Below are 20,897 nucleotides of genomic sequence, written 5' to 3' on the forward strand. Positions count from 1 at the left end.
AGCCCAGGAATGGAGGTTCTGGGCCATTATCTTGCTTCACTAATTCATGAGCATCAATGCAATATTAAGGAACGTACAAGTACTAATTGCTTTAGCTTAAGTGGTGACAACATATTGAGGACACTAAGCAGAATTTTATTTCCAAGTAAAATAGCTGGAATAAGCTATAAGTACTGATGTAGTCCATGGTGAGATACCTATGCTGTGGAGTAAATCTTCTATGAAAGAGACACAAATAAAACTCAATGTGGAGCATAACAAGGTAATTTATTTTTGGGAAGTCAGTGGATCTGGAGTTTACTCAGTCAGTACACTATTGAATCCCCTTATCAAAACCTGATGTTTCTCATCAAAGCATTAAACAAGTATTGATGGCATTAGATGATAACAATCAGAGAGAAAGGGAAATGTCTTAAAGTTACATAGACAATTTTCCCACTCTACTTGTTAAAATTTAAAAATCCTGCGGGGTTAATGAAGAGCATATGACGCTAATAGAAAAGATTAATGAGATGTGTGAAAACTCAAAAAAAGACTGGAGGGTGCCATCATATCATATTGTAAGTATTTCATTGGCATGTGACTTTAATGAGGTAGTTGCCATGGATCTAAAGGTATGGGACAAAGACAGAAATATTTTAATTTTACATTTTATAGACCTGGTGACCAGATTTAGTCTTTCTACGATAATACTTAGTAAGGACAAAAGGGTTATTATAGACAAAACCATGGAAAAAATGGACAGGGACCGGACGTGGGACACCAGCAAAGTTTCTGACTGACAATGGAGGAGTGTTTACCATTGGTGAATTCAAAGGTGTGTGAAAACATTAACATCATGGTGATGACTAGTACAGCTGAAAGTCCTTTCATCAGTGGACTATGTGAAAGGAATCATATGGTGATCAATAAAATACTGCATAAAATCTTAGCCAATCAATCAGACTGCAAGATGGAAAATGCCCTGGTATGAGGGGTTCATGCAAATAATTCACTCCAGATGTTGAAGAATATAGTCCCTATCAATTAGGCTATGGGAAAAGTCCCAAATTGCCTTCCATGCTGTAAGACAGTCCTCCTCTCCAGAAGGTAAGAAAATTGGTAATATTTTCTTCTGCCCATTTGAATGCTTTACATTCAGGGAGGCAGGCTTTCATTACAATTGAGGTCTCAGAGAAAATGCAGAGAGCTCTCAGGCATTGTATAAGACCTTTCGAGACAGAATTTAATTCAGGAGTATATTGCTGTGTTATAAAAGAGATGGCCTTTGCGAATGATGGTAAGACAATACTTAGCAAGCATGAAAATCAAATTGTTAAGGTTCATTCCTCATTGATTAATCAGAATTAATGATGAGGCGAATATGGTTGATGTAGGGGATATGGACTTCCAAAAGGTGTATCACATAATAAACGTGCCAGCAAAGCTGAAGCCCATAAGAAAAGGGGAAGTGGCAGCATATATACAAAGTTGACTGAGTGACAAGAAACAGATAGTCAGGAATGGTTGTTTTTCAGACTGGAGGAATGTATAGAGTGGATTCCCCAGCGGTCAGTACTGGTCCTACTGCTTTTCCTGAGAGGTATTAATGACTTAGATTTAGGTGTTCAGGGCAAAATTTCAAAATGCAAAAATAACTCAAACCATGGAAGTACTTGAATTGTGAAGAGGATAGTGGTAGACTCCAAGAGGACTTAGGCTGGTGGAATGGATGGCCATGTGGCAGATGAAATTTAAGGCAGAGAATTGTGAAGTGGTACATTTTGGTAGAAAGGACATGGAGAGGAATTACAAGTTAAAGGGCATAATTCTGAAGGTGATGTAGGAACGAAGAGACCTGGGGGTATATGTGCACAAACCTCTGAAGGTGGGAGGGTAGGTTGAGAAAGTGCTAAAATGACATAGGGGATCCTGGGTTTTATATAGAATTATAAGTGGAATTATAGCATACAAAAGCAAGGGAGTTATCGCAAACATTTAGAAAACTCTGGTTCAGCCTCAATTGGAGTATTGTGTACAGTCTGGGCACAGCATTAAGGAAGGATGCCAAGGTTTTAGAGAAGGTACAGAGAAGCTTTATGAGAATGGTTCCAGGTATGAGGGATTCAGTTACTTGGGCAGATTGGAAAAGCTGCGGTTGTTCTCCTTAGAGAAGAGAAGGTTGAGAGGAGATTTGATAGAAGTGTTCAAAATCATGATGGTCTAATCAAAGTAGTTGGGGAGAAACTGTTCCCACTGGCAGAAGAAAACTAATGTAAGGTGAATAGGCAAAGAAGCAATGGCAACGTGAGGAAAAACTTATTTAGGCAGCAAATGATTGGAATGTCGAATACACTACCTGAAAGTATGGTGGAGGCAAATTGAATTGGAGCTTCAAAAAAAAGTGGATAAGCACCTGCAAAGAAAAAAACTTTGCAGAGCTACAGGAAAAGGGCTGGAGAGTGGGGCCAGTGGAGTTGCTCTTGCAGAGAGCTGGTACAGACACAATATGTTAAATGGCTTCCTTCTAGGCAATAACCATTATTTCATTCCATTTATGTTTTAAGGGCAAATAAAACATTCAAAAATAAATTTGGAGAAATACGTACTTAAGTTTGCATCCTTAGGTGGCCCAAAGAACATGGAGCTAATCATTTTTTGTGATGCTTCAGATGTTAATCTGCCTGATGAGTATTCTAGTGCAGCTGGTTTAATAAATTAAAATGTACAATGATGTCCTTTAGCTGGAGAAGCTAAGAAAATATAAAAGAATTGTTCAAAGTACTTTAGCTACTGAAACGCTGGGCTGAATTTTACCAGCCCTTTGGCAATGGGGTGGGAGGTAGGAAGGCTGGCAAAATAGCACAGGAAGGCAGCAGTTGTTGTGACTGGTTCCTTCTCACCATCATGCCATTTTGCCAGAGGTGGGAAAGGTGGCAGATGACCTGCCTGCCTGGAGTCCAACTGAGCTATTTAAGCCTCTGCTAGCATTTTATCAGCTGCTGGGGGGCCCACTACTACATAAGGAAACCGCCAAGTAAACTCTGGTGGCTTCCTGGTGAGTTCCAGAGGGGCCTTCCTTTTCTGGCAATCTTTGGCTCAAGCCTACACTCAGCAACACCACCCATCCCCCTGCCACCAACCACCCCCACCCCCACCTCCCTGAGTACTGTTGACTAGCCCTGGCACTCCCAGAGCCCACTTGCCTGACTTTGAGGGTACACAGCTATTGATGTGACCTCTTCTTGCAGATACAGCCCCAGAAATGGCTATTGCTAGCGATGGCACTGTTGAGGCTGCTAAGATGGCAGCCCTCTGATTTATTTTGTCTGCAACAGTAGGACCCCTGCTGAGTTAAAATCCAACCTATTGGCTCTTATGGAGGCAGGGGACATGGGGTTCTATTTGTCAAATATTTTAGATGAGATTCTGCACAATGGGTATATTGAAGAAAGCATACCCATTGCATGTTATGTAGATAATTGTTCATTGTAGGATAATGTACACTGTGAAAAGTGTAAGTGAGAATGGCTTACAGATTCACCTTGCTAGATTAAAAAAAAGCTAGAGTAAAAGGAAAACCCTAAACTTAAATGGGCCTATGCAAGATGTCAACTGTTGGATTGTTTTACAAAAATAAATGCATGTACATAGAAATTGTTAGTGGGCCTAGATAAAGGGTGTTATCGCAATGTAACATGGAGGTTTTTCATTTAATTGATTTGAAATTTTAATTGTATGTATAAACTTTATTTTTTTAAGAGAGGGAATCTGTTGATTGTATATTAATTGTGCTTAATCGTACGTAGATGGTGGGCATTAACTGGGGATTCTCTTGTGCCCCTAAAAATAGACAGACTGAAGCCGCGATGGGGTTAAGAGATGAATACTTGCAATGTGCAACTCTACAAATAAATAAATGCTTATGATAGTGCATAACAATTGGCTCCAGTTCTATCCTTCACCAACTGGCTTTCTGGATTAGAACATCATCTCTGCCAGTGAAGAAGTCATGCAAGCAAGAAGTCAGAGATACATGATTCAATGCAAGAGATTTAAAACAGAAGCTGAGAGAAGCTTCTTCAAACTCACTTCCTTGGTTAGTGGTTGAGGCAGAAATTAGGTCTACTTCCAAGATAAGGTTGAATAGATGGTTCATGAGAATGGGGATAGAAAGATATAGGAACAGGCTGGGTAAACATGATTTGCCTGTGTGGATGATAAAAGCCAACACAAACTAGATAGGCTGAATGGTCCATTTCCATGTTTCAAATTATATTGAATTACATGTTAAAGAAACATTAGGAATCCTTGGCTTGATAAATAAAGGCGTAGAGTGTTGTGTTTCTGGCTTATTTACACAAACTCACCAACCACACGCACAGAATTGATCATATACATAATTACAGAATAGCTCAACAGACAAATCTACTTAGGGATTTAGCAACCACCATTACTCCCAACAACAGCTGCAGCCACTCACACACACCACTAACTGGCTGCTGGCCACATGCTGTTTTACACCCAGGTTCCTTGATCATCTATATAATCAAAAGTTTTTTTTATTCATTTATGGGATGTAGGTGTCACTGGCTAGGCCAGCATTTATTGCCCATCCATAATTGCCCTCGAGAAGGTGGTGCTGAGCTGCCTTCTTGAACCGCTACAGTCCATGTAGTGTAGGTACACCCATAGTACTGTTAGGGAAGGAGTTCCAGGATTTTGACCCAGCAATAGTGAAGGAATAGACATATATTTCTAAGTCAGGTGAATGGCTTGGAGGGGAATTTCACATTGAGTATAGAAGCAGAAAAGTTTTATTAAACCTTTACAAATCAAGGGTAGGTCTTAGCTGGAGTATTGTATCGATCCCCAAAAATTGTGACAAGGCACAAGTCAGGAGTGTGATGGAATACTCTCCACTTTGTTATGAATTCAATTCATTATGCCTGCGTGTGTTCAATTCGTAGCCTATGGACATTGTAACATTTAAAGGGTCAGGATGTTCCAATGCTGTTAGTGGTTCCTGCCTAGTAACAAGGCTATGACCCTCTGGGAGTATTTTGATAGGCTCCCCAGATCAGTTCAAGGGTCAGTGAATAACTCTTCTTCAGTCAGTTTTGAGGAAGTCTGCAGTCAAGAAGTGTCACGGAGACAGACGGACAAAACAGGTCCCAGTTCAGTTAAATTAAAGAAAGAATTACAGTTAGAAGACTGACTTCATACTGTGGCCTGTTGGGGCAAAGTGGTGTTTGGAGCAGTGGTGTTCTGCTTGGTACGGCCATAGATCTGAAAGTATGCTTGTAAGCTGTGTGAGTGCACTCGGGAATCAAGGAAGAAGCTTTCGGAGAGAATTCCAAGGCAGGATCTTCAAAGGTGGAGATTGGAAACCCTCGTGAGAAAGGTGAAGCTTCACTGAGATTGGTTGACTAACGTTGGGGTGGGTTCTTGAGAAATCATGTACTCTGTTGTGGTTGCATCTGTCATTTACTCTGTAGTGTGGCATGTTTGACCACAGTTTGTCTATTGGTTCACATGTAGCTCAAACTTACCCTGAATGTTAAGAGTATAAGTTACATATTGTAAATTGTTTTATCTTTCTAAACTTGTATAGTAAATTGTGTTTTTGTTTGTTCAAAAACCCATGGAATCTTGTGGCTTTATTTCAAAAGCAGGTGTCTTGAATCTCAACCTTTATCTACTTTAAAGAAAACGTTACTGGATCCTAACTAGACCTCCAACCACGGCCCAGGATCTGGCCAAGGATTGTAATATAAATTGGGGGCTCGTCCGGGATCTCAGATCCACTGACAAATATGAGTGCTGATACTCACTGAGGTTAAGGTTTATAAAATTTCCATGGTGAATTTTACTATGCTGATTGAAAAGCACAATAGCTTTGTCAATTGCTATAGCTTTTCTGGAGAGGGAAGATTTATCCCTGAGTGATTTTCAATAATTAACCAAGGATAGGTTAATTGCATTAGCAGAAGAGTTAGAGTTAAAAGCACAGGCTAAGAACGTGGAAATAATTGAGGTAATAGCACAGCATCTGGGATTGGAGGAAGCAAAAGTGAATCCAAATAACAATTCAGTTGAATTAGCTATGATTCAGTTGCAGATGAAGCAACTCGAGATGGAAAAGGAAGTGGAAATGCAAAAGCTCGAGCTCAAGTTTCAAAGAGAGAAAGAAATCAGATAGCATGAATTGGCTAGAGAAAAAGAGTCTAGTAGTTAGATGAGGAATCAAGTCCCATTCCCAGCTTTGATATAACAAAGAATCTTTATCTATTGCCTAAATTCACTGAAGACAGGGTTGAAGGATATTTTACCTGATTTGAAAAGGCAGCTAACCAACTAAAGTGACCAAAGGACATATGGTCTCTCATTTTGCAAAGTGTTTTGGTTGGGAAGGCTATGGATGTGTATTCTAGTCTTTCAGAAGAACAATCTTCAGATTATGAGATAGTTAAAGCTGCAGTACTTAAAGCTTATCCTGAAGCACATCAGTTCAAATTTTGGACTTTAATGAAAAGGCCGAATGGAATATTTATAGAATTTGCTCAGGAAAAAAGAAATACTGTGATTTCGATCCCTAAAGTTAGAACAAAATTTTGAGAATGTGATGGTGTTAATGATGATGGAAGAATTCCAAAATAGCATCCCAATAGCTATTAGGTCACACCTGGAAGACCGTACAGTTTCTAAGGTATGAGAAACAGCAGTTCAAAAAGGCAGTTAGGAGGCAGTAGATCGCCACCTGTAAACCAACAGGGAAACTGGAGGAACAGGAAAGATCTGGCTTTACGGAAAAGGCAGAAGAGGCTACAGTTAAGAAAAATGATAATGTAGAGAATAAAAGGGGTAAAAATAAATTGATATGCTTTTATTGCCATAAGACCAGGCATGTCAAAGTCCATTGTTGGAAGCTGAAAGGTAAAACAGTGGCATTAGTAAGAACACTTATAGAATCCTCAAAAAGGGCTGTACCAGAAGAGGAAATGGATACTAAAACCATAACAGTGGTTACAAGCAAAATGAGTTCCCTCAGAACCTACTAAAAAGGGTGATATGACTATGAACTGCCAAAGTGATTCTTCCTCGATTTATGGTTAACGGGAGTCAGGCACTGGAGGCTTTAGAGGTTTTGTCTTGAAGGGAGAAGTGTTCCCTTACTTCTCCAACAAAACAAGTAAACAAATTAATATTTTGGGAAATACTAGGGCAGATCAGTCATTGATGGTGACTGATGATGCAATTTGTGTTCCAGATTGTTTGATGAAGGAAAAGGTATAAATAGGAGATATTCATGGAATTTATAAAGCTGTTCCTTTGTGTAAAGTCAATTTATGAAGTGAATTAGTAAACAGAATTGTTACAGTGGAAATTGTTCCTAGGTTACCTATGGAAGAAGTAGACTTTTTATTGAGTAAGGACTTGGCCAGTTTGAAAATCTCACCATCCCCAAGAGTTGTGAGAGAACCGGTTGAGGTGCGAGAAATGGAGATGTTGCAGGAGGAATATCCTGGGCTGTTGCCTGCTTGCGTGGTAAGTAGACTCGTAAGGCTTGACACGAGGAAGGGGAATGCATTGAACAGAAGGACAATCTTCATGTTCAACTTGATAGACCCTTTTCCGGGGTTGTGAAGGGGAATAAAATCCCCGACAATATCGAGGCAAAATTATTTAGCCGAAATTCATTGGTGGAGGCCCAAAAGGCAGACCCTGGTTTGTGGGGGCTGTGTCAGTCAGCGTGCCCTGAGGAAGAATCCAACAAGGTCCCTCAACGTTACTGTCTAAAAGATGGCCTTTTGTCGAGGAAGCAGAGACCTCCTCAGAGACCTGTAGATAAATAGTGGGCAGAACTTCATCAAATTGTGGTACCTCCTAGTTATCGGAAGGAAATTTTAAGAATTGCCCACAAGATTCCAATGGCAAGTCACCTTGGAATAAAGAAAACTCAGGCTAAGATAATGAGACACTTTTATTGGCCAGGACTGCATGGAAATGTAGTGGAATATTGAAAGACATATCACACCTGTCAGTTAGTTGGAAAGCCCCAGCCTTCGATTATACCCATGCCATTGATCCCAATACCTGTTTCCGATGAACTATTTAGTAGGGTTCTGGTGGATTGTGTGGACCCCTGCACAAGACTAAAACAGGCATCAATATCTTTTAATTATAATGGATTTTTACACCTGATTCCTAGACTCTGTCTTGTTTGCACCTGTCATTTACTCTGTAGTGTGGTGTGTTCGACCACAGTTTGTCTGTTAATTCACATAGACCTCAAGATAGATATTGTAAATTGTTTTATCTTTCTAAACTTGTATAGTAAATTTTGTTATTATTTGTTCAAAAACCCATGGGATCTTGTGGCTTTATTCCAAAATAAAATCTCTTGAATCTCAGAACCTTTAGCTACTTTAAACACATCGTACTGGACCCTAACCAGATCTCCCCCCACACCCCAGGGTCTGGCCAAGGATCATAACAACTTACCTGGATGACTGCAGCTCCAACAACACTCCAGGAGCTTGACACCATGCAGGACAAAGCAGCCCGCTTGATTGGCACCCTTAAACATTCATTCTCTCCACCACTGACACAGTGGCAGTACGATCTATAAGATGCACTGCAGCAACTCACAAAGCTCCTTTGACAGCACTTCCAGACCTGCAACCTCTATCACTTAGAAGGACAAGGGCAGCAGATTCATGGGAACACCACTGTCTGCAAGCCACATACCATCCTGACTCAGAACTATATTGCTGTTCCTTCACTGTCGCTGGTCAAAATCCTGGAACCCCATTCTGAACGTTTTTGGTGTACCTACACCACATGGACTGCAGCAGTTCAAGAAGGCAGCTCACCACCACCTTTTCAAGGACAATTAGGGATGGGCTCGAGTTCATAGCTGACAGATGACACAACAGCACTTCAAATTTTAAGACCTTTACTGTAACAGACTAAAAGCACTATTAACCAAACAATATTTTGTAGAAACTTATGCTAAACTACAGAGCAGAACTTTCAACACATCTGAAAAATCCACTATATGGTGTACGTTGCACAATCCTTTAAGTAGACAACGGCCCATAACCTCTGGGCTCCAGGGCGTCTTAACTGGGGAGTTAAGACGCCCTGGAGCCCAAAGATACGCTGGGGAGTCCCACCTACCCCCACCCCACCTGCCCCCCAACCACCAGAAGTCTCCAGATAAGGATTACCCAGCAATTGCCCAAGAAGTACAAACGTCCGCTAGGCAACTGCCTTGCAACTGGAACCACCTGAAAGTACAATTTAAATCGCAAACTTCAGGTGATTTCGACTGTTTTACAGCAATAGTTACCCAGGAAAAGTTAGAAGAATTAAAACCACTTGTAACCCCTGGGTTGACTATAGTACTGAGCCCTCCTGACCCACCACGGGACTCCCCCCACACCCCCATTCCACCTACAGGGACCCCCTGACCACCTGAGTCCCCCACCACTGACCCCCCCATCCCCTCCGCTGACAACCCCCACTTCAACCACCCAGTCCCCACAACCCCGCTGACCACCTGATCCCTCCGACTGAACCCCCACCACCAACCATCTGACCCCCGCTAACCGCCCCTCCCTCCTGACCAATTGGCCGCCCCCCCACCCACAGCCCCCCACTGGCTGACACCCACCGACCGCAGGACCCCTGACCACCTGACCTCCCCGACCCCCAATCCTGCCCACTTACATTACAAACTAACCTCTCCATGCTTTCTGGAAGTGTCTAGGCCTTTACATTTGACTGCTTTACTTTAGTTAGTGCCATTAAAAAAGGGGGCGTGGCTTCCTTACCTCCGACTCTGCAGCCCTTAACTTAATGCCTCAGGAGCGTGCTGTCTAGACAGTTCTCACCCAGCCTGAGTCGGAAAGTCATGCGAGATAGGATTGGCTGGATTTCAGTTAAGAAACTAGGAAGAGTGGCAATCCGACGATGATTGCTACACCTTGGAAGTTCACGCCCATTCAATTTTCCCAGAATCAGTCCAAAATGATTCTTAGCTTCCGTGGGTTTACTTCTGATCTTTTCTTTTCCCAGTCTGGAAACTTTTAACTCCAAAACTGTCTTCCTCAGTGTGAGTTTTCCTGGAGACTTCTCCCTCTAGCACAAGCTAGGCAAATCTTTGTTTTAACTCTTCATGAATTTGGTCTTTCCAATCTGGGCGTGAACTCCCACCTGCATTCTTGTATAATTCAACCAAAGAGACTTTCAGCCTGTAGCTTCTCTCTCTCCCTGGCACTGGCAGACTAACTTGTCTGCCAGTTTTCAGGAGTACCTTTGAAATCCTCCCCCTCTCAAAGTCCATCTCCATGGCAATGTGGGTCTTGTATCCAGGTAGAAATACTGAATAGTCATCTTTGAGACCCCAAATCTTCCTATCTTGGAAGTAAATGAACAGTTTAAAGCACAACTGTTTACAACCCAACTTTCTCAATACTTTACTGGGACTTTGGAGACTCAGTCCATTGACTGTTAGCACGTGGGCTACTGCCATTGTTTCCAAGTGTAAAAATCTTGCACCTTTTTCACAGTAAAACAATCTGGGCCCCTTTATCATGTGACAATCAAACCACCCAGGCTTGCTGTCAGGCAGATGTCAGAGCAGGTCACATGATTCCCTTCATTTTACCTTAAATTAAATACAAAGTCCCAAAAACATAACAATCTTATAAACCTCTTGTAACACTCCTTGTCATTCTTAACCTGTCTGCACCTTTGACATGTTCAATCACATCAATTAATCTTCCAACACCTCTCCACACATATTGTCAAACTCAGTGGGTTGCACTCACCTGATTCCATTCTTATGCACCTAACAGTAGCCAGAGGATCACCTACAATGGCTTCTCTTGTTGTTCCTGCACCATTATCTCTGGGGGGAGATTATTTCAGACTGAGACTTCTTCACTTCGAGGGTTGCTATTGGGACATTTTATGTTGGCCTTTGAGTGCAGATGTGACTCTGTTTTGATGTTTCATATAAAAACTCTCCAATAATGCAGTAGTTGTTCAGTACTGCATAGGAGTGTAAACCTGGGCCAGGATTTTCCGGTCGTCGGGCGGACTCGGCGGGGGTGAACGGGAATGGACGATTGAGCCCCAACCGCGATTTCACACTGGCTGGCTAATTAACGGCCAGGCAGCGTGAATCGCATGCTGCAGCACTGCCGGGTGGGGGTGGGAGGAGGGCGAGCATGGAACTTTGCACATGCTGCCTCAGGGAGCTGAAGATTTATAAAATAAAAAATAAAGAAATTAGAAATTAGACTCTGTCACACGAGCAGGGACATGTTAGAGATAAGTTTGAAAAGTTTTAAATTTATTTTTAAACACTGGTCAAAACCTCAAGGTGAGGTTTTGCCAAAAATGCAAAGGCTGCTTGGCCTTTTCGCCCGCCGCCAACCAAACAGTTGGACAGACAGCGAAAAAATTCAATCAATTTGTTCATTAAGGGCCTTAATAGGCCGCTTAATTGTCGGCGGGTGTGCGTGGGAGACCGAAATATCATGCGTCATTTTATGCTCGTTTGGGTCGGGCACACGCGTGGCTGACAAACCAAAAATTCTGCCCCTGGATTTTCTGCTCAGGTCTCTGGTGTGGGGCTTGAACTCACAATCTTTTGGCTAAGAGGCAAGAATGCTTCCCACTGATGTCCAAAATGATGTGTATTATGAGCTATATCATGATGATGAGCATAATATTTGTCTAACCCTGTAAACTCTGAACGCTGGATTTTGGAATATAAAAGCAAAATACCACTTTTAAGAAAACTAAAGGACTGACTGCAATCCTGGAATAATTATGAACTGTTAAATTGACTGTTCAAGAAACTCACTGGGAAGTTTAGGTATATAGGAACAGGAGGAGGCCATTCAGCCCCTTTGGTCTATTCCACCTTTCAATTAGGTCATGGCTGATCTGTATCTTAACTCTATTTGCCATGGTTGTAACCATTAATACCCAGACTATTTTCATTCCTGAAGGATCAACAGGATGGTTACCTGCCTGCAAGTGGCGTGTACTCCACCGGGTGCCTATGAAAGACACTCAGCAGCAGCTGACTTGAATTTTCCAGTCGGCATTCAGCATCCATTGAGGCTGAAACATGGCTGACAGATCAAAGCAACCTCCTGGTGACAAACTGCAGGGCCTGAATTTCATTGTACAATTTAACACACCCAACCATTGGCCATTCTGTGGAGGGCTTGCAATTTTACCTGTTTAAAGGTCTTCAAAGGGCACCTGCACCTTGAGGTAGCCTCTTGTTCTCCCAAGTTCAGGCAGTCCCCACCTCTGACAGTGCTGGAGAGTCACCTATTGGTCCTCCAATCTCTGGAACCCGACCATTGTCCTTTATTGGGTAATGAGTGCACACTCTGGTCACTAATTATCCTATTTATCAAAAATTGTGTGGGCATCAGGTGCCGAAGTACATGAGGTTGGGATTTGAAATGTACCCAATGTTGGAGTCTCGGCATCCAAACAAAAATTCAGCCTGTGGCTTCAAAAACTGAATGCACTACCCCGGATGGATATAATGAGAGATAAACTGGCAATGAGTCCTCTGGAAAGCCGAGGCCTTGAGGATCCCAGCTTGCTTTGATGGTGGGCCAGCTGTGGTGACAGAGGACAAGGTTGAGGGGGGTCACAGGCAAAGGGGACCTGGAGGGAGCGGACAGCCTCTAAGATTCCTGAGTGGATGACCCAGGTTGTCCAGTTGCCACTCCTCCTCCCTTCAGGTCCCCGAGGGCTCCAGCCTGACTCCTTGAGGGGAAGGAGCACCTGGGGAGACATCGAGGAGCTCCGTTTCCCTCTCATGTCGCCACTACAGGAGCTCACCATGCCTATAGCGATGGAGTGCAGGTCTGCACACATCCCCGCATTCTGCTGGGCCAGGGTCTCCATGGCGTCTGCCATCCTCCCCATGGAGACCTCCATACGCACACATGTGGGCAGCACTTCATCAGAGGGTAGGCGGACACACCCCTCCAACTCACAAGCCACTCTGTTGAGGGCTTCCACAGAGCGGCTGCAGGATATTCTTTTGGGGGAGGGCGAGCAGCCAGAGGCCGTGGTGCACATTGGGACCAATGACATAGGCAGGAAAAGGGATGAGATCCTGAAAGCACATTTTAGGGAGTTAGGAAGGACATTGAAAAGCATGACCTCAAGAGCAGTAATTTCAGGATTACTTCCAGAGCCACGTGCTGGTGACCATAAGAATAGGAAGATTGAGCAGTTCAATACATGGCTGGAGAAATGGAGTTAGATTTCTGAGGCATTCGGACTGGTTCTGGGACAGGTGGGACCTGTACAAGAAGGACGGGTTACACCTTAACAGGGCTAGGACCAATGGTCTCGAAAGGAGGTTTGCAAGTGTTGTTGTGGAGGGTTTAGATTGGCGGGGAATGGGAACCTGAGGGGAAATTCAGAGTGGAGAGGAGAAAAACTGGCACTAGGAAGTAGAGAAGTATTAACTGGTAAGGCGGATATATCAGAGAGTAGTATCAAGGTAAATAGAATACTTGGAAAATTTGATAGATCTAGAGTATGCTATAGTAAGAGATTAGATAGGGTCAGAGCAAGGGGGAAACTTAAAAAGCCTAAATCAGGATTAATGTGCATGTATGTGAATGCACAGTGTGGTTAATAAGATTGGTGAACTACAGGCACAGGTTGACAAATGGAACTATGATATTATTGCTATAACATCGACTTGGCTCAAATAAGGGCAGGACTGGGCATTAAATATTCTTGGGTACAAGGTATTTAGGAGAGACAGGAAAGGAAGAAAAGGGCGAGGGGGAGTGGCATTGTTGATTAAGGATGGTATTACAGTACTGGAGAGAGAGGACGTTCCAGAGGGGTCAAGGATGGAATCTCTCTAGCTAGAGGTAAGGAATGAAAAAGGTGCAATAACATTGATCAGTGTAGTATATAGACCACCAACTAGTGGAAAGGATGTAGAGAAACAAATTTGCAAAGAAATTACAGAAAAGTGCAAGAATTATAGAATAATTATAATGGGGGATTTCAATTATCCAAATATAGACTGGGATAGGAATAGTGCAAAGGGACATGAAGGACAAGAGTTCCTGGAGTGTGTTCAAGATAATTTTCTGCAGCAGTATGTTTCTGGTCCAACAAGAGGACAGGCACTGCTAGACCTGGTTTGGGGGAATGAGTTGGCCTAAGTGGATCAAATTACAGTGGGAGAGCATTTAGGGGAGTGACCATTATATCATAAGGTTTAGGTTGTCTATGGAGAAGGACAAGGAGCAATCCAGAGCAGGGATAATTAATTGGGGGAAAGCCAACTCTGATGGGATGAGAATGCATCTGAGTTGTGTGAGTTGGAATCAAATGTTGGTGGAAAAGAGGGTGGCTGAACAATGGGCTACCCTCAAACAGATAGTATTGCAGGCAATGTCAAGGTATATTGTCTTGAAGGGGAAAGGTAGGACAAATAAATCTAGAACCCCCTAGATGACGAGAGACATAGAAGTGAAGATGAAAAGGAAGAAGTACGCGTATGACAGATGGCAGGTAGAAAATACAATGGAGAACCAGGCTGAATATAGAAGGACCAGAGGGGAAGTGAAAAAACAAATCAGAAAAGCAAAGAGGGAGCATGAAAAGAGCCTGTCAGCTAACATAAACGGGAATCCCAAGATCTCCTATAGGCATGCAAATAAGAAAAGGGTAATAAAAGAAAGAGTAGGGCCGATTATGGATTAAAGAGGAGACTTACAAAGGAAGAGGATGCTACCCAGGCTGAGGTGAGAGAGGAGGTGACTGATACAATCGAGGAATTTACAATTGGGAAGGAGAAGGTGTTAGAAAGACTATCTTTACTTAAAATAGATAAGATGCCAGGACCGGATAAGATCTTCCAAGGAGGGAGGTAAGACTGCAAACTTCAGAGGCAATGGGGATAATCTTCGAGTCGTTCTTAGGCACCGGGGTGATGCCAGAGGACTGGAGAATTGCAAACGTTATGCCCTTGTGCAAAAAAGGCTGCAAGGATAATGCTAGCAACTACAGACCAGTTAGTTTGACTCCAGTGGTAGGGAAACTTCTGGAAACTATAGTTCGGGACAAAATCAATAATCATTTCGACAGGTGCGGGATAATTAAGGAAAACCAGCATGGATTCATTGGGGGAAAATCATGTTTAACTAACTTGCTGGAGTTTTTTGAGGAGGCAACAGAGAAGGTTGATAAGGGCAATGCTGTTGATGTGGTGTATATGGATACAGTACCACACAATAGACTTGCGGGCAAAATTCTAGCCCATGGAATAAAAGGGAAAGTAGGCATTTGGATAAGAAATTACCTGAGTGACAGGAAACAGACAGTAATGATAAATGGTTGTTTTTCAGATTGGAGGAAGGGCTGTAGTGGAGTCCCCAGGGGTCAGTGTTGGGAACATTACTCTTCTTGCTATATATTAATGACCTAGACTGTGGTGTGCAGGGCATGATTTCAAAATTTGCAGATGATACGGAGATTGGAAACATTGTCAACTGTGTTGAGGATAGTCTTAACTTTAAAAGGACCGACATTTTGGTGGACTGGGCAGACAAATGGCAGATGAAGTTCAATGCATAGAAATGTGAGGTGATTTATTCTGGCAGGAAGAATATGGAGAGACAGTATGAAATAAAGGGAGAAACTCTAAATGAGGTGCAGGAACAAAGGGACCTCGGTGTATATGTACATAAGCCATTGAAGGCGGCAGGGCATGTTGAGAAAGCAGTTAATAAAGCATATGGTATAACAGATTTTATTAATAGGGGCACTAAGTACAAGAACAAGGAGGTCATGTTAAACTTGTATAAGACACTAGTTAGGCCTTATTTGGAGTACTGCGTCCAGTTCTGGGCACCATACTTGAGGAAGGACGTGAAGGTATTGGAGAGAGTGCAGAGGAGATTCACAAGAATGATTCCAGGGATAAACAATTCTAGCTATGAGGATAGAGAGGTTAGGTATTGGAGAGGTTAGGTATGTTTTTCTTGGAGAAAAGAAGGCTGAAAGGAGACTTGATAGAGGTATTCAAGATCCTGAGGTGTATGGACAGGGTAATTAGTGAGAAACTGTTCCCACTCAAGAGTATATCAAGGAGAGGGTTTTCCCCTCGCCGGGCAAGCTCGGCGGGCAGGCCTGGGTGTAGCAGCGCAATGGTCCACCACCCGCGATCGGACCCCAACCACGATTTCACGCTGGCTGGCCAATTAACGGCCAGCCAATGTGAATCGCGCGCTGAAACGCTCAGCGCTGTCTGGGTGGGGGGGAGGAGGGCAAGCGCGGAAATCAGCTCATGCATGCGGCTGTCCTCACAGAAAGCTCCCTGAAGGCACAGAGCTGCCTTAGGGAGCTGAAGATTTTTCACATGAAAAATAACGTTTTAAAAAAAAGGAAATCATGTCCCCTCATGTGACTCTGTCACATGAGTAGGGACATATTAGAAATTAAATTTTAAAATTTCTATTTTATTTTTAATTAACATCGGAAACCTCATCCCCCCAGTGGATGAGGTTTCCTCAAAAGTCCAAAAGCCGTTTGGCCTTTTCACCCACCCACCAACCGTAAAGCTGGACGGACAGGGAAAAATTCAGTTTAATTAATTTATTAATGGGTTTAACAACCCTCTTAATTGTCGCCGGGCACGCTGTCAACTCCTGTGCATGCCCGCCGACTGAAATATCGCCCAAGTGCACGATGATGTCTGGACGCTCGCCCAATGTCGTCACGCACTATTTCACGCTCGTGCGTGTCAGATGCGCGCCCCCACATCGAACTGAAAATCCAGCCCCAAGAGCAAGAGGGCACAGGTTCAAAATAATGGGCAAAAGGAGTAGAAGTGATGTGAGGAAAGAAATTTTTTATCCAGAGGGTGGTTGGAGTCTAGAACAAACTTCCTGAAAGGGTGGTGGAGGCAGGTTCTATCGAGGTATTCAAAAGAGAATTGGATTGTTATCTGAAAAGAAAATATGTACAAGGTTGCGGGGATAAGGCAGGTGAGTGGGGTTACGTACAATGCTCTTTCAGCAAGCCAATGAGACTCGATGGGCTGAATAGCCTCCTTCTGCACTATAATGATTCTGTCATTCTCTGTGTGATGTTCCCCTACCTTCTGCTGACTCTCCAGGATGAGTTGGAAGGCCAAATCCAGAGGTTCGTCGTCTTACTCGGACCTCACAGATGCCTCTTCTCCAGCAGTCCTCGGAGTGCCAGGGAGCTTGGCTGAACCTGCCTCCTCCTACTGTGGACAAGTGTCCGTGCGGTGACCACCAGATTGTGAACCTGAGCCTGATCTAGACCTAGGTCCCACCAAGGTATGTGTCTCTGCGCTGGTGGAGGCTGTGGGTAAGCACTGTGACTGGTCTTCCAGGCTGCTTATTTCCAGCCCTTCAATGGAGGGAGATACCTCTTGGCTGGAGGTGAGAACGTGGATGGAGCTGAGGGACTGGCCGGCTGAGGGTGTCAGTCGCTTGACAGAGCTCCCTGTGAACCAAAGTAGAGATAATTAGTGTATGGCAACACTGTCAAAAGCAGGAGAGGGAGCACTCACATTTGTGTTGAGAGAGGGATGATGTGGTGCAGGATCGTCACGAGGGTGTTCGCCGCCGACCTCACCATCGCCGCAGGAATGGTCCAAGTCCTCACCAGTCAGCATGATGGCACGCTCCTCAAAGTAAGTGAGGAGCCGAATGTGGGCCACTCCACCCTGGTCTGGGACCTCTCCCTGCTGTTGTGAGCCAGCTTCTCCTGCATGAAAACATATGGAGAAAGTGTGAGCAGGACACATGACACTGCGTGGAATGCTTGTGTGGTGAGTGGAGACAGGAACCTGATGAGGATACAAGCTCAAGAGGATATGAGACTGGTGGAGATGTGAGGGTGTGTGCGAGAGTTAGTGGTGTTGTCCCTTGAGGTGTGAGATCCCTGTGTGTGTGTGATGGATTTGTGAGTGTGAGAGTTGGGAGTTATGAGAAGAGTTCCACCTTGGTGGAACGGATGAGACCATTCATCCTGTAGTGGCACTAGTTGGCTGTCCTCTTTTGTAGGGCATTAGCTCTGACCACCACTGCCACTGTCTCCCATTCTGGATTTGTCACCTTGGATGGGGTTCTTCACTCTGTGAACAGGCCTCCACTGAGTCCAGGAGGCTCTTGAGAGAAGCATCACTGGGCAGAATTTTGCCCTTGGCATGTGGGATCGGTGGGGGCATTCGGGAAACAGCCCGCGATCGACAGCGCAATGCGATTTCACGCTGGAAGGTCAATTAAGGCTCGCCCAGCGTGATAAGCGAGCAGCAGCACTGAGCACTGCATGTGCGGGCAGGGGGAGGAGAGCAAACAGACCTAGCGTGAACTTTGCACATGTGTGCGAAAGAGTGCAGAATAATCTCCCTGAGGCATGGAGCTGCCTCAGGGAGATGAAGAATATATTGAAAAGATTATTAAACAACAGAAAAATTTAATGGAACATGTTTTAATTAAAAATTAAAGTTTTTATTTCATTTGTATTTGATGATTTTGGAAACCTCATCCCGCCCGTGGATGAGGTTTCCAAAAAAATGCAAAGGCTGCTTGGCCTTTTTGCCTGCCCGTCAAAAATTAGGTTGGGCAGGCAGTGAAAAATTAAGCACAATTGATAACTTAATGACCTTAATAGGCCCTTTAGTTTAGCTCTGGCACGCACCGGCTGACCGAACTATCGTGCGACTGCACGTTGACGTCGGGACACTCGACCAACATCATCGTGCGTCATTTCACACCCACTCGCCGAGCTAAAAATCCTTCCCACTAAATTTGGGGCAGCATGTTTCCTCCTTTTGGAAGCCATGACTTTCCACCAGCTTTTGATCCCTTAGAAAGTGCTAGCTCTGTGCAGGGGTACCCTTTAAATATGGCGCCCAGATTACAGAAGGCAGGGTGGATGAATCAGATGCCAGCAATCCAACATGAAACCCATGCCTCCCAATTTTTTCAATAAACTGGCTCACGATATGGCAAAAAAAGCCACCATTACTGTCGGCGGGTCAAACGCCGATTTCCCTGCCCACTTTCGTAATTTGCTGATTTCATGGAAAATCCTGGCCAATGTTTCCTCTTGTGGGGACAAGTATAACTAGAGGCCATCAATATAAGATAGTCACCAAGAAATCCAATAGAGAATTCAGAAGAAACTCCCTTACCCAAAGAGTGGAAAGAATATGGAACCTACTACCACTGGGAGTGGTTGAAGCGATTATTATAGAGGAAAACTAGACAAGCATTTGAGGGAGAAGAAAATTGAGAGTTATGATGGCAGATTTAGGTGAGAAAAGCTGGGGTGAAGCTTGATGGAGCCTAAACACCAACCAATGGCCTGTTTCTGTGCTGTACATCCTATTTAATCCTATGTTATTCTATATTCTAGCCTGCTTCCTGGGGTGAAGGGGTTGTCTTATGAGGAAAGGTTGGACAGGTTGGTCCTGTTGGTCCATTAGAGTTTAGGAGAATGAGAGGTGATTTTATTGAAACATGTAAGATCCTGAGGGGACTTGACAGGGTGAATTCTGAGAGGATGTTTCCCCTTGTGGAAGGGGCTAGAACTAGGGGACACAGTTTAAAAATAGGGGATCTACCATTTATGATAGAGACGAGGTGAATTTGTTTTCTCTCAGAGGGTCGTTAGTCTGTGGCATTCTCTTCCACAGACGGCAATGGAGGTGGGGTATTGAATATTTTTAAGGCTGTGTTGGATAAATTCTTGATTGACAATAGAGTCAAAGGGTATGGCGGGTAGACAGAAAAGTAGAGTGGTGGCCACAATCAGATCAGCCATGATCTTATCAAATGTTGAAGCAGGCAAGAGGGGCCTATTGGCCTACTCCTGTTCCTAATCATATGTTTGTATGTTCTTCCAGCTGGCAGCATTCCCAGCACCAGGGGATTCCAGCCTCCGTGAGTTAAACATAAAAATCCTGTTAAAATGAAATCACACAACCTCTTTATAAGCTTCTACTTGAACCTGTCTCCTTAGAGTGGACTGGTTGTTAAAACAATATGTTGGAGGAGAGTTTAAGATTTAAAAAACGCTTTCACCTACATGTTCTTGGGAACTAAAACTCCTTCCAAAGGTTGTATGAATATCTTCAAAACGAGATGCATTATAATGTTGACACATCAATTAATAAAGTAATAAGTTAGTCTCACTTCTTATTATCCTAAAGAAGTAAAAGCATAAAAACAAATACCTTATATCAACTTCCTTTATATTAGCGCCAGTACCCTACCTGTGAAGTTGCTGCTTCATTTTGTTGCTTCTGCATAAGGTGCATTGACTTTGTTGTGTTCATGCTGCTTTTGCGGTAGATGTTGGTTGCTGTTTGTGCAGCTTTGTACTCAGAAGTAGGGCTGCCGTCAGGTGTTGGCTTGCTCGTTCCATCAACGTTTGTGGCTCCAACTCCAACAGATGAATATCGTGTGATCACACTTTGTGACACTGAAATAACAAATGATCACATTTGAAAGCATAGAACCAGCTCAAAAATTTCTCGAAGCAAATGCCTCTTGCCTGTCTTCCATAAAGAGTATAGCTGCTATTATATTCTGTGGCAGATTAACTACATTCCACCATGAAAGCTGCAGATTCAATCCCTCAATTCTTAATTTTAACTGAGACAGGGGTATACTAGCTTTATTTTGTTTGTAATAAAGCCTTGCACAATTTATTAGTTATGCAACCAATTCTGTATAGCTGCTGACATATTATCCTAGATATAAACAACCCAGTACTGAGGTGAACAGGATGGTGTAGTGATTTAAAAATGGCTTCCATTGAGCCTAAACTGATTCAGATGGTTTGAAAGTCTTCTT

General features: G+C 43.5%; 1 protein-coding gene across 1 annotated transcript in view; it reads right to left on the reverse strand.

The window, feature by feature from the left end:
• The window catches only part of LOC144682290 (hydrocephalus-inducing protein homolog), a 151,962-nt gene that overhangs the window by 60,979 nt on the left and 70,086 nt on the right, over positions 1-20,897 (reverse strand). Inside the window, exon 11 of the mRNA XM_078544766.1 lies at positions 20,315-20,523. Coding sequence (XP_078400892.1) covers positions 20,315-20,523 — 209 coding nt within the window. The remainder of the gene's footprint in view (positions 1-20,314; positions 20,524-20,897) is intronic.

The sequence above is a fragment of the Cetorhinus maximus genome, chromosome 6 (assembly GCF_964194155.1).
Source record: "Cetorhinus maximus chromosome 6, sCetMax3.hap1.1, whole genome shotgun sequence".
NCBI classification, from domain to species: domain Eukaryota; kingdom Metazoa; phylum Chordata; class Chondrichthyes; order Lamniformes; family Cetorhinidae; genus Cetorhinus; species Cetorhinus maximus.